This window comes from Trichosurus vulpecula, chromosome 9, assembly GCF_011100635.1.
Source record: "Trichosurus vulpecula isolate mTriVul1 chromosome 9, mTriVul1.pri, whole genome shotgun sequence".
Taxonomy (NCBI): Eukaryota; Metazoa; Chordata; class Mammalia; order Diprotodontia; family Phalangeridae; genus Trichosurus; species Trichosurus vulpecula.
The window spans coordinates 117,183,201-117,209,288 of record NC_050581.1 but is presented as its reverse complement, the minus strand read 5'-3'; the positions used below and the strand labels follow the sequence as shown (position 1 = coordinate 117,209,288).

At 48.7% G+C, this 26,088-nt stretch overlaps 1 protein-coding gene across 2 annotated transcripts; it reads left to right on the top strand.

Moving 5' to 3' along the window:
* On the top strand, positions 1-25,848 carry SLC26A6 (solute carrier family 26 member 6). 2 transcript variants are annotated; one of them, XM_036737750.1, is made up of 21 exons: positions 1-136; positions 13,452-13,634; positions 13,956-14,095; positions 14,311-14,421; positions 14,765-14,928; positions 15,185-15,349; positions 15,472-15,624; positions 16,337-16,419; positions 16,640-16,787; positions 16,986-17,099; positions 17,502-17,579; positions 17,762-17,857; positions 18,064-18,170; positions 18,402-18,471; positions 20,983-21,075; positions 21,237-21,341; positions 22,213-22,314; positions 24,608-24,769; positions 25,003-25,057; positions 25,223-25,359; positions 25,545-25,848. In XM_036737750.1, exons 1-21 carry the CDS (start codon positions 114-116, stop codon positions 25,557-25,559), a joined length of 2,304 nt encoding a protein of 767 aa, XP_036593645.1. In that variant the 5' UTR covers positions 1-113; the 3' UTR covers positions 25,560-25,848. The 2 variants fall into 2 exon arrangements, with proteins under 2 accessions (XP_036593645.1, XP_036593646.1); XM_036737751.1 differs by lacking the exon at positions 1-136 and adding an exon at positions 11,368-11,432.
* The last annotated feature ends 240 nt before the right edge of the window (positions 25,849-26,088 follow it).

Genomic DNA, 26,088 nt, shown 5'->3' with positions numbered 1-26,088 from the left:
GGGTTCCGCCCCCTCCGTGGCCGGCGAGGAGCCCTAGTGAAACGGTGCCGAGCCGAGCCCTGCCGAGCCGGCGGAGGCCTCTCTGAACCTTTGGACTCGGACTCCACCCAGCCATGGGGCCGCAGGAGCCGCCCGGGTGAGTGGTGCCTGAGGCGCCGGTGCAGCTCTGGCCCTTTGGGTCCCAGTGCACTGATCTTTCAGGCTCCGACACCTACGTGACGGCTTCTCACCCGCGAGCCCGAGTCACCCTAAACTTGAACTTTGACCCCCGAGGCCACCGCCCCTCCCCCCTCGCTTTCTAGACCCCCGAGTTGATTCCTACCTACTCTTCTCCCCGGAACTGATTATGAGACCTCTGAGCCCAGCTGATCCCAATCTTGCTTTCTGTATTTTTGACCTCTGATTCTCAACCCTGATAACCCAACCTCTACTTATGACCCCCAACCCTAGTCCCAGACCCTGGCCTGACCTTTGACCCCCGCCACTTCTTGGCTCCCCATCCTAACCTTTGATCCCAGCCCACTTCGAGAGGGGTGGGTGTCCCCCCCTTGACCTTTGACCTTAAACCTGACCTTTGATCACCCGCTTGATTTCCTCCCCCCAGGCTTTCCCAGACTCCTCCCCTGAGTCTTTCCTGTGGTTCCCTCCCTTTTTCCCCCAAGTCTGTGGTCCTGATTTGGGGGTATCTCATGTGGGAGGTAGGTCCAATCCAGGCCTCGATTCAGGCTCCCATGGATTGTCTGTAGTGGGGGAACCTTGTGGCAGGGTGGAGAGGGACAGAAACAGAAAACGGACTGTTGTGCTTCTAGGACCCCATGCTGATGGGGTCTCCTTGAGGAGACACAGGAGGGTGGTTCCCCCCCACCCCCTGTATCAGGCTTAAGTGTCTCCTGGCTCTGCCCTGGATTACCTTTGCCCCTCCCCCGCGCCCAGGATCACCTGCCTAACCCCCAGCTCTCAGCACAGTGCCTTGCACATACGTGAGATGTGAATAAATGTGAATTTGAAGGGTCGTCCAGTGGAAGGGAGATTAGCGCTTTGCCTTGGAGAACAGAGTTAGGATCAGTGGGAGGAAGCTTCAGAGAAGCACATTTCTATTCCTGCAGGGTCTATCCCAAAGTGGACTGTGCTGCCTCCATTGGTGGTAGGTTCCCTGTCACTTGAGAGCCACAGGCAGAGGCTAGATGGCCACCACTTGGCCATATGGGAGGTATTAGGGGATTCCTGATCAGGGAACAGGTTGGACTCAATGATTTTGTAATCTCTGGGTCTATCTTTGATGGACCTTTGGTCCATCATCGATCTGTCTTTGGGCTCCAGAGTCCATTCCCATGTTTTTTGTTGGGAGTCTCAGCTGTTTCCTCACCAGCTGTATAGCACTATGAGCCACCAAATCATTTTAAGCTGAGTCATCACGATGTGGCCACTGAGCTATGCCCACCTAGTCTCTTCTTCTCTCCCTGGGGGTCCTGTTCTGATGATAGAGCTCTTATAGGATCTAGGAAGAATCAGGTAAGGACCGCTGTTGAGCCATAGACTCTAAGGACTCAAGAAGCTCAAGAGAGGAAAGAGCACTGTGCGCTGGAGGAATGCAGTTCGATTTTTGGAAACGTTATTCTTTAATAAGTATCTACTGTGTGCAAGCACTGGGCTAGACACTGGGTGTACATAGACAAAAAAGTAAACAGTTCCTGCCCACAAAGAGCTTACATTTGGGGAGAAGGGATACTACATAGACACAGATGAGTTAATAGAAAGAAATCTGAGGTGGGAGAAAATGCTATAAGAGTTAGGGGTTGAGGAAAGGCTTCATTCACATAGGATGTTGCACCTGAGTCTTGCAGAAAGCTAGGGCTTGTGAGAGGAGGCACTTAGGATGGGCTTCATTCCAGGTGTGGGGGCTGACCTTCACAAAGGGAGAAGAAAGAGAAGGTAGTAGGGTGAGGGGATGGCAGGGTCAAATGAACATTTGCTTTCTTTTAAAGATTGGGGAAGCCGAGTGAATTTGTAGGCGGCAGGGAAGGAGCCATTGGATAAGGAGAAATTGAAGTCTCACGAGGAAATGGTTGGGAGAGGAAATGAGAAGAAATGAAATCATACCCAGAGTCTAGCCCAGTGCCATACATATTATGGGTCCTTAATACATGCTTGTTGATTGATTGATCACTTGAGAGGATGAGCTTGGTAAAGATCCTAGGATCTTTAGATCTAGAACTGGAAGGGACCTTAGAGATCATCTAGTCCAGTACCCTCATTTTAGAAATGAGGAAATTGAAGCCCAGAGAAGAGTTTAAGGGTGGGGGAGGGGAAGGAAGGGAACAAGCATTTATTGCCTACTATGTGCCAGACACTATGCCACTATGCTTAGATCTCACTTGATCCTTACAACAGCCTCGTGAGGTAGGTGCTATTAAAGGAAGCTGAGGCAGACAGATGTTAAATACTTGCCCAGCTAGTGTCTGAAAGCCGGATTTGAACTCAAGATGTCATAAAACCAAGTGTTCTATCTACAAGGTCATATAGGAAGGAAGTTACTGAGGTAAAACTCAAACTCAAGTTGTTTGGCTGCAGTCTGTGTGCCAAGGACCACCTTTCTTAGAAATCAGAACTAAGGAGAAAAGAATAGGGGTGTGTGTGTGTGGGGAGGGTGGGTGGTGATTGTTAATTTATGTTGGAGGTGTCAAACTCACGGCTCACCAAAGCCCAGAGTGTTTTAACAAAATAAATAAAAATATAGTACAATATAGATAATGTTAATCTGTGGTTTTCTGAGTCAAAATGAGGCTTCAGGGATTTGTTTTTATTTGAATTTGCCACCACTGGAAGAAGAGAGAAGAAAAGGTTCAGAATAGTACCTTCTGTGGAAAATCTTAGGGTACATACACAGTTAGGGGCGTGACATGATGATGATTCAGCAAAGGAAACTGGGGAGTGGTGAAAGGGTAGGAGGAGGGCCGAGAGAGAGCAGTATCACAAAAATCCAGACATGAGAGAGTATCTCAGAGCAAAGGGTAGTTATTAGTGTCAGATGCCAGAGGATGTGATTAAAAAAAAAATCAGTCAGGGAAGAATAAAAAGATTGCTGTCCAGCAGTGAGGCTCTGTTTTTGATGAGATAAGAAGTCTGTGGTAGACCCAGTTTGCAAAGCTTAATGATTTTCTCTTAGAGAGTTCCGAACCATGGGAGGAACAGATGGTGAGAGTAACTCAGGATTAAGGATTAGCAAGGCACAAATGGCAGAAATACCAGGCAAGGGGCACAGCACCCAACGGTAGAGGGCTGAGTCTTGTAGAAATGACTAATTATAGGGTGAGAACTGAAGGGAAGAATGCGGGGTCATGTCAGGAGTGATGAGCTGAGAGAACAGGGAAGAAGCAAAGGATTAGAGGTTCTAGTGAAACAAAAGAACAGGTTTAGGAGGAGGGAAACAATAGCAGAAGTGGAAGGATGGGAAGAGGAGAGTTTCAGAGTTGAAGATTCGTGGAAACTGAACCATTTTCATGGCACTGGTGAGATCAGAAGTGGGACCATTTCTCTTGGTGACTGACGTAGAGTGGATGTCAGAGGAGCCAAGGAGGGAGAGCCCAGGGAGTCAGAAGGGTCTTCAGAGTAGATGTTGAAGTCTCTGGAGAGAGTGGCAGGAGAAGAGGAAGTCTGTGAACCAGGGGCCAAAGATAATTTAGGGATGATTGGGAAGTGAACTGGAGTTCGGTAGATGGCAGTGTCAGGGATGGGAGAGAGTGATCTGGATGGAATGAACTTCAGAAAACAACAGGTCCCTGAGTGATGATAGCAGGGCAGAAAATAGGGGGTGAGGTCTGGGAGTGGTAGTGGTGAGGGCCCAGGGAAGGGGAGCAAGGAATATGCCCACTTCTCTTCCTGGCTCAGAGTATTGAAGGATATGAGAAAAGTAGTGACTGGTAATGGAGAAGATGGTGAGGGATGAGATGTCTTCAGGAGAAGACCAAGTTTCCATGAGCGCACAAAGAAAGACGGAGTGTCAGGGGAAGAGCTCTAGGGTGAAGGCAAGTTTTGTAAAGGATAGAGTGAGGTCACAGGAGCAGAGTGGAAGGAGAGGAGGGGCAGCAAATAGGGACTTGGAAATGGGTGAGAATGTGGCATAGTGAAAAGAATGCTGGCCTTGGTTTCAAATCCTGCCTTTCACACTTACTGTCTGTAAAATGGGGGTAATATTTCAGAGGATTTGTTGAGGTTCAGATGAAATAAAGTGTATAAATCACATTGCAAACTTTAAAGTGTTATATAAATGTCAGTTGTTAAGTCATTTTTATGTTGAGGATGAGAGATTAGGGACAGGTAGCAGGACAGTAATGTTTTTATCTCAGCAGAATGCTGGGTCTAGAGTCAGGAAGTCCTGAGTTCAAATCCAGCCTCAGGCACTTACTAGCTGTGTGACTCTGGGCAAGTCACTTAACCCTTTTGCCTCAGTTTCCTCATCTGTAAAATGAATTGGAGAAGGAAATGACAGACCACTCCAGTACCTCTGCCAAGAAAACCCCAAATAGGGTCATGAAAAAATTAGACATGACTGAAAAAACAACCAAATAATTTATGTTCCTAGAGGTCACCACCTTCACAAACATTGTCTTCAGAATGACCAGATGAGGTAGGTAGTGTGTCATTATTATCCCTCTTTTACTTATGGGAAAATTGAGGCTTCAAGAGGGGAAGAGGCTTGTTCAAAGTCACATAACTAATCACTGTTCATTATTAAATGTTAAAAGATGGGCCTGGGTCTTATGTCTTCAAGTGCCTGCCTCATCTCCCACCATCCATCTCACCCCCTCCTCGCCAATCCCTTAGTCGTTATAAGCCTGTGGTAAGGAAAGCGATTTGGAGGTTGTGAAGAGCTATAGGAAGGGAAGCTATTACGATCATCATGAGCTCCTTACTTCTTGCTGGGACTCTCTCCCAATATCTTCTTTCCCTCTTCAGTCCATCCTGTACAAGGTGCCAGAGGCATCTTCCTCATCATTCACTGGTCTGAACACATTACTCTTCTGGTCAGAAAGTTTCAGTGATTCCCTGTTGCCTGTAGGATAAAATTCAGTCTTTGGTCTGGCATTCAAGGCTCCACCAGAGCCAACCTATCTTTCTAGCCTTACTTCCCGGTATACTTGCCACATACTTTACCCTCAGACCACTTACACTTCTCTATTACACTAATATGTCCTAGACTTCCCAGTCTCTGTGTCTTTGTTCATCCCATTCCCCATACCTGGAGTGCCCTCTGCCTTCCCCCCCTCTTCCCCCAATCTCCTGTTGAACTCTTTGCCTATCCTTTGAGGTCCAGCCCAGACAGCATTTCTTCTATGAAGTCTACCTTCCAAAATTACCAGTGATCTCTCGATTGCCTAATCTAATGGCCTTTTTTAGAGTTTCAGCCTTCTTGAGCTCTCTGTAGTGTTTAATGATGTTAACTATCCTCCTCTCCTAGGCAGACCTCTCCACTCTGGGTTTTTGTGGCTCTGCTTTCTCTGGCCTCTCTTCCTACCTTTCGCAATCCCCTTTGCTGACTTTTCATCCATGTCATGCTCCCTAATTGTGGGTAAAGCCCAAGACTCTTCCTGGGACCTCTTCTAACTATCCTTTCTCACTTGGGGAGCAGATCAGCTCCTGTGGCTTTAATTATTATTTAGATGCAGATGGCTCCCAGAACCCAAATCTCTCCTAAGCTCTAGTCTCTGTTCACCAGCTGCCTATTTGACACTTCAAGGTGGATGTCCTATAAGCATCTCATACTCAGCATGTGTAAAAGTTTTCTCCAAAAGTCGTATCTCTTCCCATTTTCTGTTGAAGATACTACCATCCTTTCCATTGCCCTAGTTTGCAACCTCAATGTCATCCTCAGTTCCTCCACCCTCACCCCACAGATCAAGTCAGTTGCCAAATATTATTGTTTCTGTCTCCAAATAATCTATATCTGTCTGGCTGACTTCCTAGCTAGCTTAGCTTTCACAGAAACCTCTGAGCTGGAAGCTTTCTATTCCAAAGCCGTGTTTGAACAGGAAGCTTTCCGATGGTGGGTAATTCAGTCATTTCACTTTTGTATAGGTCTGCTTTGAGGAGGCTTTGCTTAAGCTGAAGTCTGCCTCTCTGCCACTTGGATGCACTGTACCTACTTCTGCCCTCTGGGCAAGCAGAAGAACCAAACAAGTATCATTCATTTTTTCACACAACTGGTTTTCAGATCCTTGAAAACATATCAAGTCACTTGCCAAATATTATTGTTTCTATCTCCAAATAATCTTACACGTCTCCCCTCTACTCACATGGCCACAATCCTAGTTTGGACCCTTGTCATTCCTTCCTGGACTGCTGGAATAACTTGCTAATTGGTCTCCTTGCTTCAGGCCTTTTCCCATTCTCATCCAGCCTTTGCATAGCTGCCAAAGGGATTTCTCTACAGTATTGCTCTGACCATGTTACACACACCCCTCCCCCAGTAAACTCCAGTGGCTCCCTATTGCCTCTAAGATCAAATACTGGCTTCTGTGTTTGGCATTTAGAGCTCTTCCTAACCTAGCTTTTCTACCTTTTTACATATTGATTCCCTCTATAGTTCATCCAGAGTGTCCTCGCTTTTCCACACATACAGACTTCTCCATCTCCCATTTCTTGTCTCTATATTGGCATAGGCTTCTACAGAACTCTGGTTCCCTCTCCTGCTGCCTCCCAGACCAGTGCCTGGAATGCACTCCCTCCTCCTCTCTGACTCATGGAATCCCTGGTTTCTTTCAAGACTCAGCTTAAGGGCTACTTTCTGTGTGAAGCCTTTGCTGGTCCTCCCAGTTGCTCTTGCCTTCTCCCCCAAGGTCACCTTGTTTCTGTTACTTCTACATGCCAGACATTTGTGTGTGGTCTCCCATGTAAGGATGTATGCTCCTGGAGGACAGGGGCTGTTAAACTTTTGTCATCCCCTTCCCCTAGGTACTTTCTCCTAAGTTGGCTTCCTTTGATGCTGCTGTCTCCTGATTACCCCCTTTTCTGTCAGACCATTCCTTCTCTATTTCCTTTGCTGGTTGATCATCCGTCTCTTGCCTTCCAGGTGTCCCACCAGACTTTTGTCCTGAGCCCCTTCTTTTCTTTCTGTGTTCTCTCACTTGGTGGGTCCATCAGCTCCCATGGCTCAAGTTGTGAAGTCTATGCTAATGACTCTTATCCCTCTGTATCCAGTTATTTATTAACTGTCTGCAATCTAGTCAGTCAATAAGCATTTATTAAAAACTTACTATGTGAAATGCATCATGTGAAGTACTGGGGCTACAAAGAGAAGCAAAAGACAGTCCTGTCCTCAAAAAGCTTACAATCTAGCCGGGGAGCAAAAAGCAAACAAATATGCATAAACAAGCCCTGTGCAGGATAAATAAGAAATAATTAACAAAGGGAGGGCATTTGAGTAAGAGGAATTGGAAAGACTCCCAAGAAGTCTTTCTAGAATCCCATCTAGAAGACGAGATTTTACCTGGGACTTGAAGGAAGTTAGGGACGTCAGGAGGCAGAGGTGCGGAGGGGGAACATTTTACACATGGGGGACAGCTAGAGAAATTGCCCAGAACTGAGGGATGGAGTGTCTAGGTTGTGGAACAGCAAGAGTTACTGGATTGAAGAGTCAGAGCTCAGGTGTAAGAAGACTGGAAAGGTGGGCTGGAGCTAGGTTATGAACTCTAGATTGTTGTTCAGTTCCACTCTCCATGACCCCATTTGGGATTTTCTTGGCAAAGATGCTGGAGTAGTTTGCCGTTTCCTTCTCTAGGTCATGTGACAGATGAGGAAACTGAGGCAAACAGGGTTCAGTGACTTTCCCAGGGTCACACAGCTAGTCAGTGCCTGAGGCCAGATCTGAACTCATGAAGATGAGTCTTCTTGACCTCCTGACTGTCCACTGTGCCGTGAACTCTAGAACTTCAGCTTTATATCACCAATTTTAAAAATGTTTCCCTCTTGATATTTAACTCAGTGCATGCCAAATTGAGCTCATCATCCTTCTCCACCAAACCCAGCCTTCTTCAAAAATGTTCTTGTTTTTCTTGATGGTACCAGCTTCGTTAGAAACTTAAGTCATCTTTGATTCTCCCATTTCTTTGTCTTCTTCCCCTTCCAGGTTCGTTCTCTTGTATCATCCACCGTCTCTTGTGTCCATCCCATTCTATACACTCATTGCCATCATTACTGTTTTGGGCCCTTATTCACTTCTTTTTTGGGGGAGGGGGAGGGGAGAAGGCAGGGCAGTTGGGGTTAAGTGACTTGCCCAAGGTCACACAGCTAGTGTGTCGAGTGTCTGAGGCTCCTGACTCCAGGGCCGGTGCTCTACTCACTCTGCCAACCTAGCTGCCCCCTTATTCACCTCTTATGTGGACTACACTAATAACTTCCTAACTGGGCTCTCTGCCTCCTCTTTCCAATCCTTCACATATTTGCCAAAATAATCTTTCTAATGCAGTATTAGAAGTCTTTAGGATAAAATGCAGAGTCCTTATCTTAGGTTTCCATGCAACCCCTTGGCCTACTCCTTGTCATGTTGTCTCTACTCAGACAGCAGCAACCTAGACACTGCCTCGATTCTGATAGGTAAGATTTTGCCCTATCTTCTTCTTAGAGCAGGATTTCACATACTTACCTTCCCTTGCCTTCCCCTCCCCAGCTTCCAAGTTCAATTGGTATGTTACAATTTAAATTCCTTGAGGGCAGGAACTGTCTTGCCTCCCTGTGTTTGTATCTCTAGGACTTGGCAGGAAGTAAGCATTTAATGGTGCTCTATCCGCCATCCCCCACCCAGTCTACATCTGTCTGCCTGCCTACCTGGCTAGCTTAGCTTTCACAGAAATCTTCAAGGTGTGGAGACTTTCTATTCCGAATTTGTGCGTGAGCTGGAAGCTTTCCAGTGGTGGGTAATTCAGTCATTTCACTTTTGTACAGGCCTGCTTTTGAGGAGGCTTTGCCTAAGCTCAAGTCTGCCTCTCTGCCACTTGGACACTCTGTGCCTAGTTCTGCCCTCTGGGCAAGCAGACAAGAAGAACAAGTATCATCCATTTTTCACACAACCGGTTTTCAAATCATTGAAAATAGAATAGCTATGACGGCCCCAGTGAAGTTGGAGAGGAAGTGGATCAAACTTGTGTACTGTTGATTTGGAAGAAACATCTTTTCTCCAGAAAAAAAAAAAGTAATCTTAGAGGTCAAAGAAACAGCCACAGGATTTTGTATAGACAGACCCTCAGTCTGTATTTTTTTCCAATAGTAAGGTGAGCCCACTGATTCTATCTTGAAGGAAACCCCCACTGTCTTAAAGATCTTTTGCCCCGCCAGGATACTCTGATGAGATTAAAGTACAGAGAAAACATCCCCATTGGAATAATTCCTGAGACCCCAAAGTTAACATATTCTTCCCCATATCATCTTGTCCCAATTACTCAACCTCTCAAATAGGTTAAATAACAGAACTTAGCCACCAGTAGACTGATTTGAACTTTTCCTTTTGTCAGCCCAGAGCTGTGTAACACCAGATATAGGTGCCCACCTCCTTTTTTTCTAGACTTGACAAAGTGATGGAGAAAAATGTTAGCAATGCAGATTAAACTTGAAAGTGTCTTTTCTACATTCCGGGAGCCCTTGAGCGAGCCAGCCCCCTATCATTCACTCTTAACTTCCCAGCCAGACTGGTTCTTAGCTGTGCCCTAACCTTACCTGCTGTCTCCTGTGGCGCTCTTGTCTGGGATGTACTTTCTTCTCGTCCTCACCTTTGGGCAGATGGAACACATTTCCCTGCCAGAGTAGAACCTGCCTCCCTTGGGGGCAGGGTCCCTTGTCTTTTACATTCCCCAGGGCAGCACATGCAGGATGTTAATATGCAGCCTTAATCCGTTTTTGTTGAATCCGGTTGAAGTTTTAGTGGGCCAGACTTTGGCAGCTGAGGCCAGGGGCGATTGAAGGAAGTGGGACATCCGAAGGGACTGAGAGTGAGGAAGGCTGAAGAGGCCAGTGACGGGGAGGATGAAGACCAAAGGAAGGGATCCATCCTGGTTCTGCTCCCCGCTCCATTCTTCTTTCATCCTTCCCTCTTTAATTGAGGATGGGTGGGGGTGGGGCCCCCAAAGATTTATCGTTAGGCTAGAGAAGTAGCAGTGGGAGACACTGAAGGGTGGAACCCAGGCTACTCTCCACCTTCTATCCCCCCAGCTGGGCTTGGTCTGTGAGAAGGCTCTGGGCCCTTAAACACCTAATGTGAGTCACTTAGTAGGAGGCGATATTTCCTCTTTCTCCCCGTTCTTGTATTCTCTGGGGAACCTTAATCCCAAATGGCTAATTATAAGTCAGGGAGTGATAGCGACGATGCCTGATAAAAGTTTTTGATAGTTGAAGCCTGGCAGGTCTGGGTATCTCTAATAGGGATCTGCGTGTCAGGCCTTTCCCAGCCCTTAACCTTCAGGAAATCTCCGCCTCCAAACAAACCTTGCTCCCCACATCACTGCCCCCCCCCAGTCTTTCTTGTATAGGAAGAGTATTCTTCCCTTGCTCCTCGTTCCAATTCCTCCCAGTCTGAACACCAGGGACAGCCAGGTGGTTTGAGGGCTCCAGGTGTTGCTGTGGCTGCTTCTCTCATCTTTCTTGGTGCAGGTTTGGTAAGCTTCCTGGCAGGAGACACAACTTTCCTTCCCCTTGTCATGGAGTGGAGTGGAATCGGGGGAAATGAGCATTCAGACTCTCCTTGGCACCTGTGTGTTCTTGGATTCCTGAGTGCATGGCTGATGACTGGGGGGACCCAGGATGTTCCAGGTTTAGAGAGTGGGGTTTGTAGGGGTGGGGAGTCCAGTTTGTGTAAAAAGCATGATGGAAAATGGTGTGAAGCAAAGATGGAGAGGTGACTTGGTACCTTTGTGAAGTCTTGACTGCTTGACTGAGGACTTTGGGTTTTATCTTGTAGGTAGAAGGGAACCACTGAAGGTCATTGAATATGGAAGTGATGAGGTCAGGAAGGTGGCTTTGGCAGGCTGTCCACAATGGATTGGAGGGGAGAGATTAGAGGTGGGCAGACCAGCTAGGAGGTTATGCAGTCGTTCAGGCAAGATGACCCCTTTCTGTAAAGGAACTCGATGCATATTTGCTCCATTTGGTCCCAAAGATTTGTTAACATGGGAGAGGAGTGAGAAAGGGAGAGATCTATGTCTCTCTTTGCTCACCTCTTCCACCTGAGTTGGGGCATGGTCAAGGGGCCTGGGGCTCTTAGTAGCAGGGGCCCTTTAAGAATGAGAGTGACTCACCTAGCAGGGGTTGGGACGAGGGATTCAAAGATCTCTCCCGGGACCTTCCTCTCAGCTGCTGAGAGGCGTGATCGTAGAGCCTTTGCAGTCTCTGTGAGCCTGAGCTCAGCCTCTGTGCCAAGATCATCCAGCAGGACCTCCCCTTCTCAGGTGAGATGGGGCCTATGCTCCACCTTCCCCTAATCTATGTTGGGCACCAGTTCCTATGGACGTGGCATCCTACCTACGTCACATACCCTCCTTAGAGCTCAGACTTAGGCTCAGGGTAAGAAGGAGACAATGCTCTTGGGGTTCTTTTGCTCACCTATCCAGGGTGTGGGTAGGGAAAGCCTCCTGAGTGGCAGACAGCTGCATCAGTTCTTCCTCTTTGGGTCCTTGCCTTCTTTAAAGGTCTGGGCACAGAAGAGGATGCTGGGTTCCTATGGTCTAGGTTCTGCTAATGGGGCTGCGTACTCCTTTCCCCAAGCGTGCATACTTGGATTAGAGATGGGGCATAGCCCCTGTGTGGTCAGTGTCTGGGAGTGGAGGTCTTTTAAGAAGACTTGGGACACAGCTGAAGACTGGGCACAAGGCTGGGTATGTGGGCTTACAGTACCTGGGAGGAGAGGGGAAAAATTGAGAGACATGGCTGAGAAGAGGGCTCAGTTGGCATTTGGGGTCTGGGGGATAGGAATTGAGAGATGGGACTATGGGGCAGAAGATTATGGAGCATGGCTGACAAAAAGCAGTTGAGGGACTCAGCTAAGCTTGGAGAAAGTGGGGAAGAAGGGGTGTGCCCCACTGTGGGTCAGGGGTTCACAGAAGCAGCTCATCCCACTGTCTGTAGAGGACTTTGTTCTATCCTAGCCAAAGTTCGTGTCTGAACTAGGCCAAGGAAAAGGGGGGAGGGTGGGATGGCTGGGAGGGAAGTCTGGAGGTTACACCACTGGGGTCAGCTGGGGTTCTCCCTGACAGGGCCTGGGAGGAAGGGCTGGTGTTAAAGGCAGTGATTGTGTTTCTGAGGCTCTGCAAGAGAGGCACTTGGCATTGGGTGAGGGTGGAGGGGGAAGGGCTTGATCACTGCTGACTGAGCACTCTTCCCCTGCCCCTCGTGAGACTGTAATCTGATGGTATAATAATAATAATAATACCAGCTAGCATTTCTGTAGCACTCCAGGGGGTTACAGAGCCCTGTATTCTCACAAATACCTTTCAAGGTAAATGTGATTGTTATCCTTTTTTTTTTTTTTTAACAGATAAGGGAACTGAGGCAGCAGAAGTTAAATGACTTGCCCAGGGTCACAGTGAGTGTCTGAGGCCTGATTTGAATCAAGTCTTCCTGACTGGGCCCAGCAGGCACTCCGTGTCCTGCACTACCAGCTGCCCAGACCCTTCGTTTTGCATTCAGGAGACCTCGATTCTAGTCCTAGCTCTTTTCTTGTTAGGTCTGTCAACCTGGCAAAGTCACTTACCTTCCAGAGCCTCTGTTTCCTCATCTTCAAAATGGTAATGTAATCTTTAACCACCCTCCCTCAAGGGAAATTGAGTTCCACTTAATAAGCATTTATCAGCTGCCTCCTCTGTGAAGGGCACCATACTTTGGCCTGTGCTGGAGATAAAAACTAAACATTACCTGCCCTTAGCTCACTTTGTGGGTTTAAAGGACTTTGTCCACCTTAGAGTGAATTATTTTAAGATGAGTTTTATTGATGTCTTTTGTTTTTACATCCCCTTTTACATTTTCCATCATATGCTTCACCTTCCTTTCTCTTCCCCTCCTAGTGAGTCTTCCCTTATAAGAAAGAATAAAACAGAGACAAACAGCCAAGCCACCACATCAGAAAAGTGTGATATCATCCCATAGAGTGTTCCTTATCTGTGCCCCCCGCCTCTTTCTGCAAAGAAAAGTAGAGACCTTGGGGAGGGGGAGGGAAGAGAAGAGGAGAGACGCCTTCTTGGAGCTCATCGCTGGGGGCCAGGCTCGGTCATTACGGTGTCCTGGCATTCAGGGTGGGCGTGTATTCTTTCTTCTACATTGTGTATATTTCTTTCTTAGTTCTGCACACTTTACTTTGCATCAGTTCACATAAGCCTTCTCATGCTTCTTTGTACTCCTCATTTTTTAGTGCTGTACTGTAAGAAATGGTAAACATTGTTTTTATTATATCATCCTTTTACCTTTGACCCCAGGCCTAGGGACACACAGGCCTTATTGGCTTCTCAGGACCTGTCAATGGAGAAGCCGGAGGTGGAGCTGGGTCCCCTGCAGTATGACTATCGTGTGGACAGGCGGGTACTGAATGAGCAGGAGCTGGAGGAGACGGGACAGAGGAGCCAGAGCCCAAAGCCTTCCCGATGGCGTACTTTACCCAGGTTGGAGAGGGATGGGGCTCAGGGGAGGGAGTGGTACCATGTGCCAGGTGTCTGCCTCCTACCTAGGGAAACCAAGTCTATCTCTCTGTTCCCTCTGACTGTCTACCTGCTGGTTGTCCATCTCTCATCCGTCTGTTATCCTTACCATTCATCCACTTATCTCTCCAACCATGCCCTTAATTTTCCATCTGACCAATGGTCTCTGCCCTCAAGTGTTCATTTTTCTGTCCATGCTATCTAGGGGAAACCCAGAGCTAGTGGTGAAGGAATGGGGAAAGGCAGTGACTCCACCTTCATCCTGAACTCATTTCTTCCTGACAGGTGTTCAAAAGCCATAGCCTGGGCTACCCTATGCCGCTTCCTGCCCATCCTGAGCTGGCTGCCCAAGTACCCAGCACGCGAGTTTCTCCTGGGGGACCTGCTGTCTGGCCTCAGCGTGGGCATTGTACAGCTACCACAGGGCGAGTTGGGGTGGGCGGATGGCTTGGTAGCTTTAGTCCCATTGGGTTGTGAGCTTCCTAGGGCTCTGGAGGTGGAAGAAAGGGTTGACAGTGTGAAGGGATCATAATCCTGGGATGCAGGTGGAGGTGGAGGGAGGGACTGGCAGTGTGCTGGGGCCTGGGTTGTAGGTGGGTGGAGATGGGGCTGACAGTGATGTTCTTCTCGCCCTCCCCAGGACTAGCCTATGCCCTCCTAGCTGGGCTGCCCCCTGTCTTTGGCCTCTATAGCTCTTTCTACCCCATCTTTGTCTACTTTTTGTTCGGTACCTCACGGCACATTTCTGTGGGTAAGTGGGGTCTCCCAACCCTGAAAGGACCATCGCTCTCCTTCTAGTCAGTAATGAGCTCTTCCTACTCCATGGCCCCAAGGGAGCACATTGTGGGGAGGACTGTGGGAGCAGGCCTTAGGCCATGCCTTTGGGGTTTGTGGTGGGTGATGAGGCTCACACATGAGACAAAGAGTGAAGAGAGAGGTGATTATGAGTACTTCTCTTATCTGCCTGCCGTGCTTTAACTCTCTCTTTTACTGTGTCCCTCTGCTGGCATCTCTGGCTGTGGGTTTCCAGAGCCTGAAGTGTAGCCACTAGGATTCCTGTGATGACAGTCCCATTGTAGTTTCTGGTCTTGCAGGGACCTTTGCGGTTATATCGGTTATGGTGGGCAGTGTGACTGAAGCCCTGGTTCCCAATGATGCTTTCCTGGTCCCTGGAAATGATACAGTAGATATGACAGCCAGAGATGCTGAACGTGTGAAAGTGGCCTCAGCCCTGAGCCTTCTAGTTGGTGCTTTCCAGGTGAAGTTGGATGGAACCTTCTGTTTACCTGCTCCTCTTGTCTCCATTGCCTGACTCTTTAACCTTCCCTTCCTTTTCATGTGCCCATTCCTCCCCAAGATTTTCCACTTGTCTGTCAAAGCCCTGATCATTGGTTATGGACTTGTGACTCTCTAACTGTGTATCCATGCTCCTTACTGTCCGCTGACAGTTGGTCTATCTGTCTGTCCCCTTAACCACCCCTTCATCCCTTGCTCATTTGTCTTTCTGTACCTAGGTAGGAATGGGCCTCTTACAGTTTGGCTTTGTGGTGACCTACCTGTCAGAACCACTGGTTCGTGGCTATACCACGGCGGCCTCTATCCAGGTGCTTGTGTCCCAGCTCAAGCATGTGTTTGGCCTCAATACTAAAGACTACTCGGGGCCCCTGTCTCAGATCTATGTAAGTCACTGGGAGGGATCCAGGGAGCCTGGGGTCCAGGATATGGGAAGAGGCCTGGGAGGGAACAGGAGGGAAGTCCCTGGGCTCTGGGGTACCCTTCATGCCCCCACTGTGTCCCACAGATAGTGTTGGACATCATCTGGAAGTTGCCAAAAAGCAACGTGGGCACCGTAGTCACTGCTTTGATAGCTTCGATCCTGCTCTTGGCTGTGAAGATAATAAACCAGAAACTGGGCCAGAGGCTGCCCATGCCTATTCCAAGTGAACTCATCATGGTATGGGGGCGCAGGGAGGAGGCACTATATCTTTACCCATACTCACAAAGGTCTTTAGGGAATGGGGGGCTCTGGGGGTGTGGATGAGGGAGAGCAGGATGCAGAGGCATGGATTGAGAGTCAGATGATCCGGGTTCAAATCCTGGCTCTGATGAAGTAGCTGTACCTCCTCCTCACTGCTGCCTTGTCTTTGGGCAAGTCACTTTCTCTCCCTGACCTTTGTTCTCATTTGTAAAATGTGAGCAATACAATGCTCACCTTTAGGAATTCTTATGAGGAAATTACATTGTAAGTCTTCAAGCACACTAGAAATGGGAGTGATCGTGAGGATTTATTTTCACCCTGAGCATGGTTTGGGGTAGGGGGTGGGGCTGTGAGAGAGAAGAAGCCTCATCTGGAGAACATAGGACAGGGCTGTGGACCTGGAGATCTAGGACCCCCCCACCAGAGGAGGAAGGGGGACTCCACACTGATGTGATAGAGGCAGTGTGAGGCAGTAGAAAGAATGTTCACTCTGGGCTCAGGACCTGGGTTCAAATCCCACCGCTGAGTTTGTCTGCTCATGGGACCTTGGGCCAGTCACTTAGCTTCCCCGGGCCCCCATTTCCTCAACTGTGAAATGAGGGGGTAGGACTGGATGGCCTTTCGATCCCTTCCCCTTCTGGATCCATGATGTTCTGATGTGGCTTCTTGCCCCTTCCCTCCCTTCCAGCTCATCGGAGCCACAGCGATCTCTTACGGAGTCGGCCTGAATGACAAGTTTGGGGTGGGCATCGTGGGTGACATCCCTGCAGGGTGAGGGACCAGCAGGGGCCCTGGGCGGATTTTCCCATAGCCCTGGGCTTGCCCTCTTCCTTCTTTCCTCCGTGGTGCTACAGACCAAAGCTGGCTGTGGGGATAAAGTAGAGAAACATCCTGTCCTCAGCTCTGCCTCCCTCGGGTTTGGTTTGTGGGTTAGTGGTTTGGGGACAGAAAAGGCCTGAGGATTGAAGGTCCTGTGCCTCCCTCCCCCAAGACTGGAGCCTCCTCGGTTGCCCGACCACCACCTCTTTGGAAAGATCGTGGGGAATGCATTCGCCATCGCTGTGGTTGGTTTCGCCATTGCCATCTCCCTTGGCAAGATCTTTGGAATAAAACATGGTTATTCGGTGGATAATAACCAGGTGCGTCATGGCGCAGGGGGTTGGTTGGGGTCAGGGGAACTGGGAGCCTGTCCAAGGTTGGGGAGCCCACTCCGTGTGACTTGAAGAGCACATTGGCTGGGGAGGCCCAGATAATAGGGGGTGATCCTGGGTGGAAGGGTTGATCTCAGTGGGAATTGCTGTTGAATCTAATAACCTCCCCTCCCCCCATCTCCCTAGGAACTCATTGCTCTCGGCCTCAGTAACTTCATTGGCAGTTTTTTTCAGTGTTTCCCTATAAGCTGTTCCATGTCCCGAAGCTTGGTGCAAGAAGGTTCAGGGGGGAACACACAGGTAATAAGGGAACGTGTTGGGCAGAGTGGGAATAAGGAGACATGGGTGATACAGGTGGGAGAAACGTGGAGGGCATGGGAAGGATGCCAGGGGAACTTGGAAGAGACAGGTGGAACATGACCAACGTGGGGATTTGTTTTGCTTGTCTGTGCATGTTTATCAGAAGGATTTTGTTTTTGCTTTTTGGAGGGTTGGGGGTTGGAGGGAGAGAAAAGAAATTATCATTAATTTAAAAAGATGAAATTTGGGAAAAAAGGACAAGTTGGGGTGGAGGGAGAACACACAGATATTAGAAGGATGTGGGGTGCCATGCAAGGTGTGGGGGAATTGTCTAGCTAGTTGAGAAAGTCATGAGAGGAAGATTTGAGGTGTCTCATCTCCACCCTTCTCACCCATGCTCAGATTGCTGGGGCCATCTCCTCCCTCCTCATCCTGATTGTCATTGTCAAACTGGGGGAACTTTTTTATGACCTTCCCAAAGTAAGTCTCATTCCTTGGCCCTCCCTCCGGAGTGGGGACTTGGGAGTTGGATTCTGGCATGGTGGAATCAGCTTTGGGGTTTCTGAGGGCCTGGGTGGGGCTGAGGCAAGGGCTAGTGTGGCTGCCTGAATTGCCTGGGCTAAGCCTCCATCGCCTTCCCCTTCTTCCTACCCCCCATCCAGGCCATCCTGGCTTCTATCATCATCGTCAACCTCAAGGGCATGTTCATCCAGTTTTCCGATATCTGCTATCTTTGGAAGGCAAACCGGGTGGACCTGGTGAGGGGATGGGGAAGGAGGCGAGGCGGTGTGGGAAGGAGAAGGTATGAGGGCAAGCTGGGAAGTAGGACAGGAAGGGAAGGACAGAAGAAGGAAGAGGGGAAGAGTTGGGGGGGGTAGAGGGGGAAAGAAGGGGAATGAGGTGGTGAGGCGAGGGATAGGTGAGAGGAGGGAGCTTCCTGACCTCCTGACTTCCTTCCCCACAGATGATCTGGCTGGTGACCTTTGTGGCCACTGTCCTTTTGAACCTGGACCTTGGTCTGGCTGTTGCTGTGGCCTTTTCCCTGCTCTCTGTCATCTTCCGCACTCAGCTGTGAGTGGTGGGGTGGGCAGTGCTACAGTCCTTGTCCTCTCCTAGTCACTCCACATCCCCTTCCCCAGCAGAATCCAGTGCTAAGGGTGTCCCAGGCACTCAAGTGCGTGCGTGTGTCGGGGCAGGGGTGGGGGGTGGGGGGGGTGGAATGAGGAGTTCCTGCAGAGTCTGATAGCTATGTCTTTCTTGGTATCTCCTCATTTCTGTCTCTCCCTGTCATCTCCCTCATAGGCCCCGCTACTCTATCCTTGGGCAGGTGTCGGACACGGACATTTACAGAGATGTGACTCAGTACAAGGAGGTGATCTGGGAAGGGCCAGGGGTGGGCCCAGGGGCAGAGGAGCCCCAGTATCTTCTGGGGCCCTGTGGGGAGTAGTTTGTTCTTCCTCAAAGGTGGCAGGAGTCTAGGACAGGGAGCTTTCTCTGATAAATGTGGTGAGCGACAGTGTATAGCAGTGGAGAAGAGGATGGACTGCAGTCAGGAGACAGACATGAATGTTGGCCCTGTCACTTATTTGCTGGGTTGCTTTGGCTAAGGTACTTCCCATCTCTTGAGTTTCCTTTTCTGCAGATGGGGCCGATCATGCTTCCACCTCTGTGCCTCTTGGGATGGTTTTGAGGAAACCCCTTTGCAAAGGCTAAGTTGCTGGAGAAATGAAAAGCGCCATTTTCATGGAGATAACCAGTGGGTGTAAACATGGGGGGGGAGGCACTGTCAAAGAGGACAGTGTGGGAGGTGACCGTCATTAGCAGGAGAAATAATCGTTCCCACTAGTAGCACTTTAAAGTGTCTGTGAGAGGGGGAGGGTGAGCATTTGTAGCGAATGAGAAAACAGACCCAGAGAAGTTGGGATGTTCCCATGAATTACCAACCTGGCCCCAGCCATGGGGCCTGGAGAGAGAAAATCCAGAATGGTGATCTGGACTGGAGGCACAGCATCTTAGAGCAGGGGCTGCTGGGAAAGAAGACTGGCTTCCTGACCCGAGAAGGAGAGGGAGCACTTTCTACCAGAATTCTGAGCAGGGGGTCCTGGGGACCCTGTGATGGCAAGGAGAGACCGATGAGAGTGGAGGGTGGGAAAAGGTGGGGGAAGGACAGGGAGGAGAGAGGAAACAGGTTGGGAGTGTGCTTTCTGTGGAGGAGACTGCTTTTCCTTTGTACCCTCAGATGGAGGCACATCATGTGTGGGGTAGGGCTTTTGGGAGCCAGAGTTGAGCTATGCGCACATCAGATGGGCACATCTGATATCCGGCCTTCCCACAACCTTGTTTTGGGAATCATGTTTGCTTTGGGGGCGGTTTCCCCTCAGTTTATCTTCTGACCCCTGCCTCTCTTCCCTAACTTCCTTCACACATCCATCAATTCACCCATCTGTCCAGTTACCAGCACTCCTACTCATCCTTGTCTCCACCCACCTACCAATCTTCTGCTCGGGACTACCAGTCCATCCACTCATCTGCCTGCCCAGCTGTCCATCCAGCAAGCATTTATTGGCACCAGTTTTGTGTCCAGTCTTGAGGCAGCTGGTGGCCCAGTGGATAGAACACTGAGCCTGGAGTCAGGAAGAGCTGCGCTCAAATCCAACCTCAGACGCTTCTTAGCTGTGTGACTCTGGGCAAGTCACTTAACCTGTTTGCCTCAGTTTCCTCATCTGTAAAACGGGAACCATAGTATCACTACCTCCCAGGGTGGTTGTGAGGATCAGACAAGATGATTACAGAGTCTTTAGCCTAGTGCCTGGCACATAGTAGGTGCTGTAGAAATGTTAACTCAGATGATGATGATGAAGATGATGTGGGAGGCAGACCTGGGAGAAGCAGGCCTTATCCTTGAGGACCTCATGGGTTGTTCGGGCAGGCTTCAGATTCTAAAGGAACTCAGAAGGGGAGAGTCACTGTGAACTGCAAGGCCCAGGGGAGATTTCACTGGGGAGGTGTGATTGAGGTGCACCTTGAAGGACAGAAAGATTCATTAGGAGGAAGAAAGGAATGAACGCATCCTAGCTGAGGGTGGGTAGATAATGAGGAGAGTGATCTGGCCAAAGCAGAGGCAACATGTGCAGGCTGGGAGAGACAAGGCTGGAAGGATTGGTGGGAGCCAGGCTGTGAAGGCCCTTGAAGGCCAGTTTTCAGAGTTAGTATTTTATCCCATAAGTAATAGTGAGCCACTGAAGGTTTTTGAGCAGGAGAATGGTATGGTCAGAGTTGTTCTGATAGTTTGGAAACTATGGAAAGATGGCTTAGAAAAGGGAGAGCCTGGAGGGGACAGACCAGTTTAAAGGCTATCAAAGTGGGCCGGGCAAGAAGAACTATGTGGTACCAGTGGGAGGGGAGAAGGGGGCGGATTTAGAAGACCCTGGGAAGGTGAACCTGAAAAGGTCTCACAATTGATTGGATGTGAAGAAGAGGGAAAAGTCCAGGATAACTTGGGAGGATTTGAGCCAGCGTGATGGAGAGGATGCTGGCAGGCACCCAGGCTGAAGCAGGCAGTTGTCGCAGGGGTAGAAAGAGCTGGAGTCTAAGGACACATGTTCCAATTCTGGCTTGACTGACCAGCTGTTTTAAGTTGGACAAATCACTTGTTGGACTAGATGATCTCTTAAGTTCCCTCCTGGTTCTAGGTCTGATATTCTTAAGTGGTAGGACTGGTGATGAGGAGAGCAATCAGGGGTAGATGGAGATGCAGGCAGGGTTGGGAGTCATGGCTACTTGGCACCATGGGAGTGGCTGAGCACATGAAGGAGAAGAACTGGGTGCTCAGGATACCAGGGCCATCTCTTTCCATCCAGCCACTCTTCTGTTTGGGTTCCAGGCCAAGGAAGTCCCCGGAGTCAAGATTTTCAGCTGTTCGTCCACCTTGTACTTTGCCAACGCTGAGTTCTACAGGCAGGCCCTCAAGGAGAAGGTGAGATGGGGCAGGATTGGGAGATCACATATGGAAAGAGGGAGCCTTCCACATACCCAAGCACACATCTCCCAGGATGTGAGGTGCGGAGCCCACAGGACAGGGCTCCCGGTGCCTGCCACCCTCCCACCCCATGCCCACACGTTCCTCTCTGCCTGCAGATTGGTCTGGATGTGGACCACCTCATTGCCAAGAAGAAGAAATTGACCAAGAAGCAAGCACTGAAGACAAAGAAGTTGCAGAAGGAAGAAAAGCGACAAAAGAAGGTAGGACCTATCCTCAGCCCAGACTCTTCTGGTTCCCCATTCCCCTCCCCTTAGCCTTGACCACATGACTTCCACCTTTGATTTCTGATTCTCTGACCTTTCCTGGTCCCTGACCTCCAAATCCACTGTCATGGTGTAGTAGAGAGAGCATGGGATTTAGAGTCAAAAGACCTGGGTTCAAATCCAAGCTCTACCACTTACTACCTCGAGCAAGTTCTAACTTCTTTGCACCTCATTTTCCTCATCTATAAAACAAGGGAGTTGGACTAGATGCCTTTTGAAGTTCCTTCTCCTGCTAGATGTGTGTTCACATGCCCTCTTCCCTTATAATGATAACTCTATCACTCTGGCCTCTGTGCACTTAGACCTCCATCACACACATCCTAAACTCCCTACTCCAGTCTCTTTCTCAGGGTCCCCATTTTGTTTTAGCTTTCTAACTTGACTCACTCCATTCCCTCTGGAAATAATGACTTAAACTTTAAAGCTTAGTATAGACTGACATTAGCCCAGAGAGAGAGGTCAGCAGAACTTGGCTCACTGCACACGCAGCCCTAGGCTCTCACTTGGCTGAACTAATGGGCCATTTAAAACACTCAGTGAGGATGGAGACTGGACCTTTGATTTTCTTGGTATAAGGAGCTTCCAAAGAGGACGCTTCATCTACTCACTCAGGCTCATACCTGTTCGTTGCCTTATACTCTTAGAGAGTGGCTTGGGAGCACAGAGAGATGAAGAGGCTTGCCGAGGATCAGGCAGCCAGTGTAGGCCTTCCTGGCTCTGGGACTGGCTCCCCCGACATTTGTTCCTCTGGTTTTGATAAATCACAGAATTGTTAGGACATCAAGTTTTCTGTCTTGTCTTTCCACAGGCTGCTGCCCGAAAAGTACCCTTAGAGTCCTCAGAACCTAATGTTACGAATGTTAAAATTGAGGAAATGGAGATCGGGAATGCCAAGGAGCCCAGTGTCCAGGTTTGGAGGAGGGAACTGAGATGGAGAGCTCAGAATGGGAATGTGTGAATGAATCTCTGTGCGCTGTCAGGGTGGGGGAAGGACTTAAGAGGTAAATGTAAAGGCTTATGCCTGGGCTAAAACAAAGTCACTTCACAAAGACAGAAATGGGGGAGGTCTGGGGATTCCAGTGGTCCGTGGGAGTTGTGAGGCAGCCAAGAAAGCTAATGTGACCTTGGTCTGCATTGCCTCAAGAGAAGGTGGAGGCCCAGGGCTAGGGAAGGGATCATTCCCCCAACCTGGGTCTGGGGCAGGCCCAGACTGGGTTAGCAGCGCTGGGTTAGGGGTGCTCCACTTTAGTCAGGCAACTAGGAGGGCAAGAGGCCCAGAGAACATCTCCTAGAGACTCCTGGGTTCCTTCACCATCTGAGGGTCGTGGGCTCCTTTGGTTGTCTGCTGAAGCCTCTGCATGAAATAACTTTTTAAATGAATTTTTATTGATGTGTTTCATTCTTTTACATCACCATGACTCCTCCCAGGCTCCCTTCCCTTCCCCTTCCCACTTCCCAAGAGACATCCCATATAACAAATAGAACTTTTTAAGGACAAAAAAAGGAAAAAAAAAGATGGAGAAAGTCAGGCTAGCTGATCCATACATCAGAACCATCTGAGAAACTCTGCGGTGTCCAACACTTGTGATCCTCCCTCCCAAGCAGTGGGATGGGGGTGGGGTGCCTTCTTCTCATATCTCTTCTTTCCAGCTAGACTTGTCGTGTGTAATTTTGTAACATTCACTTAAAAAATTAATTTAGTTTTTTTATTAATATTTTTATATTCTTTTTTTTAAACTTTGACTTCCAAATTCTCTCCCGCCCCTCTACCACCCATTGAGAAGGAAAGCAATGTGATATCAATTATGCATGTCAAGTCATGAAAAATGTATTTCTGTATTAGCTGTGCAACGTTCATTTTTTATTTCTTTTTTTTTTAAACTGTGGTTCTTGTTTGCATCGTTGTAGTCATTGTTCTCAATGTCTCAGGGCAACTTAAGCTTTAATAAACATAAACTCCACAGAGGCTTTGGGGATGCTCGACTGCATCAGTTCAGATAGATCTTTCCACCCTTCTCAGATCTTACCACATCCATCATTTCTTACCGCACAGTCACATTCTATTATATTCATGTATCATGAATTTGTTTAAACATTCCCCAGTTGATGGGCATCTACTTTGTTTCCAATTCTTTGCCATCACAAAACGTGCTGCTCTCAGTATTTTGGAGTATATGGGGACTTTCTTCTTGCCATATATAATGGCATATAATTCCATATAATGGAATCTCTTGGGCAAAGGATATGGACTTTTTAGTCACTTTATTTGCATAATTCCAGATTATTTCACCAGCCAGGCACTGGTGTGCCTACCTTCCCACGTTGACTGTTTATACCTTTTATTATCTTTTTGTAGGGTATGAAGTGAAATCTTAGGATTGTTTGGATTTGCGTTTATTTTACTATTAGTGACTTGGAACATTCTTTTGAAATGTAGTTGTTAAGAGTTTGTCCTTCTTTTGAGAACTGTTTGTTCATAACCTTTAACTGCTTATCTATTGGGGAGTGGCTAGAATAATTGAAAAAAAATTCACAATTGAAATAAATTTTAACTTTCACTTAGACGTTAGTGAAAATCAAGATGTAAATTTTTTCCAGTCCAAGTTCATGGACTTCCCTGAAATCTATCAGCAGATTTCTTAGGAGTTCATGGAGCCCAGATTCAGAATCCTTGCCCTAGAAGGGTCTTTGGAAGGAACTGGAGAAGATGGGGGGAATGGGAATTGGAAGGGGTGTCATATGGAAGGAGGTTAGACCTGTTCTCTTTGTTCTCAGAAAGCAGAAGCAGGAGTGGTGGGTGGGATTTCTAGAGAAGCAAATTGAGGCTTGGCTTGAGAAAAAAACTTCCTAAGAAATGGGGGATGAGCTGCTCTGAAGATGCTAGCGCTCTCCCTCCCTGGAGGTCATCAGGCTCAGGCTGGAAGGCCTCACATCTGGTGTGTTGCAGAGGGCAGACTCATCCAAGTATGAGGTTGGACTGAATGGCCTCTAAGATGTCTTCCAACTCTTGAGATTTCCTGATTCTGTGACTCCCTCATGAGGGTGCTGAAAAGGGAATTATCACACTGGAAAGAGATTTGAGAAATCAAATCTCTTGTAGGTCTTTGACATAAGAGTGTGTGCATGGTTATGGGTGTGGTATTAACTAACTTGTTTGCCCTTCTCCTCTGGTCACCTCTGCTTTTTATCTGATTCTCTGCCAGGATGGAGGTGTGGACAGGCCAGACAATGCAGTGGTCAATGACAAAGGGTGCACTCTCACCTTGGAGACACTGGGCCTCCCCCAGCCCCACTTCCACACCCTTATTTTGGATTTGGGGACTCTTAACTTTGTGGATACTGTGTGTATCAAGACGTTGAAGAATGTGAGACCAATTCAGAGTCAAAGGGGAATTTGATTGATTTGGGGAGGAGGGGAGAGGGGAGTGAGACCCTAAGAAGATGGAGAATATGGGGGAATGAGGTGCTGAGGGCAGGGTGATGGGAGGTACAGTGGAGACCACTGAGGTTTGTGAGGGTTGAAGAGGGGAGGCACATAGGAGGGTCTGGCCTCAGTAGTCAGTCCTTTCCTGAATGGGGGGCTCTGATTCTGTTGTAGATTTTCCGTGATTTCCAAGAGGTTGAGGTGAATGTGTATTTGGCTGGCTGTCATGGTGCGTGTGTGGGACTGTGGATCCAACTCTAGGCAGGGTGGGAGAGGGAGTTATTTTGTCTAGGTGGGGGATTGGCCCTAGGGTTGGGGGAATGCCAGTCCTACCTGGGGGGCAGGGCTGGTCTGCCCTTGGGGGCCATGGCATTTCCTCCCCTTCCTACACCAGGCAATATGATCACCCAGTTTGAGTCTGGGAACTTGTTTGGAGACTCCATTACCAAGGGCCACGTCTTCGTTTCCATTCATGATGCTGTCACCTTTGCCCTTATGCAGTCAAGACCCAGAACCACACAGTCTGTTCTGGTGAGTGTACTTTCCTCCTGCCTGCGACTCCCTTCTGGAATGAGGCCACAGCTTTAGGGCTCTGTCAAGAGGAGGGAGAAGGATGTTGTGGCCCCTCCGGCCTGGGTTAGGGAGAAGGGTATATGAGGCAATGGAATAGCTCCTTGCAGGAACTGAGATCTTGTTCTCTGTGACCATCCCTGCAGGCCACTAGAATGTGATACTTCTCCTTGCTGCTGTTGCTGTGTGACCTACATGCCCCTTGATGGGTGTTGGGGAGATTCAGAACGCACTCTGTGGAGAGGGATGTTCTCTTCCATCCCTCACAGAACACCACCTTCCTCCTCAACGCTTAAGGATGGAAACTTTGGGCTCTGGGGTTGAGCCAAGACATGTGGAGAGATGGAAGTGTCCTTACTTTGGCCCAGCCCAACTGCACATTGCTGTTGAGTGGCTGGGGACAGGTTTTATATGTCTTTATGAGAATAAAGTTTTCGGCTTTGGTCTTGCCCTAGTTCCATCCATGCTCCCGGGTCTTGCCCAACCTAGAAGGTGGGGAGAGATAGAAGTCAGTGAAGCTCCATCTGTTAACCTAGGAGCACAAGATTTATCCTGTGCCCAGAGGCCATGGGCTGGTTTGGAGATAGAGGGAAAAGTGGCCTGTGAAGGTTTGGGGGATCAGAGGAATCATAGGATTTAGAACTGAAAGGTACCTCAGAGATCTATTTCAGCCTCTTCATTTTACCTGCT

Bases quoted from the DNA above. Each gene is read 5' to 3' on its own strand.
- SLC26A6 (XM_036737750.1), top strand. From the start codon at position 114: ATGGGGCCGCAGGAGCCGCCCGG. The intron at 21,076-21,236 runs GTGAGATGGGGC...CTCTGCCTGCAG, and splicing joins GGCAGGCCCTCAAGGAGAAG to ATTGGTCTGGATGTGGACCA. The intron at 22,315-24,607 runs GTTTGGAGGAGG...ATTCTCTGCCAG, and splicing joins CCAAGGAGCCCAGTGTCCAG to GATGGAGGTGTGGACAGGCC.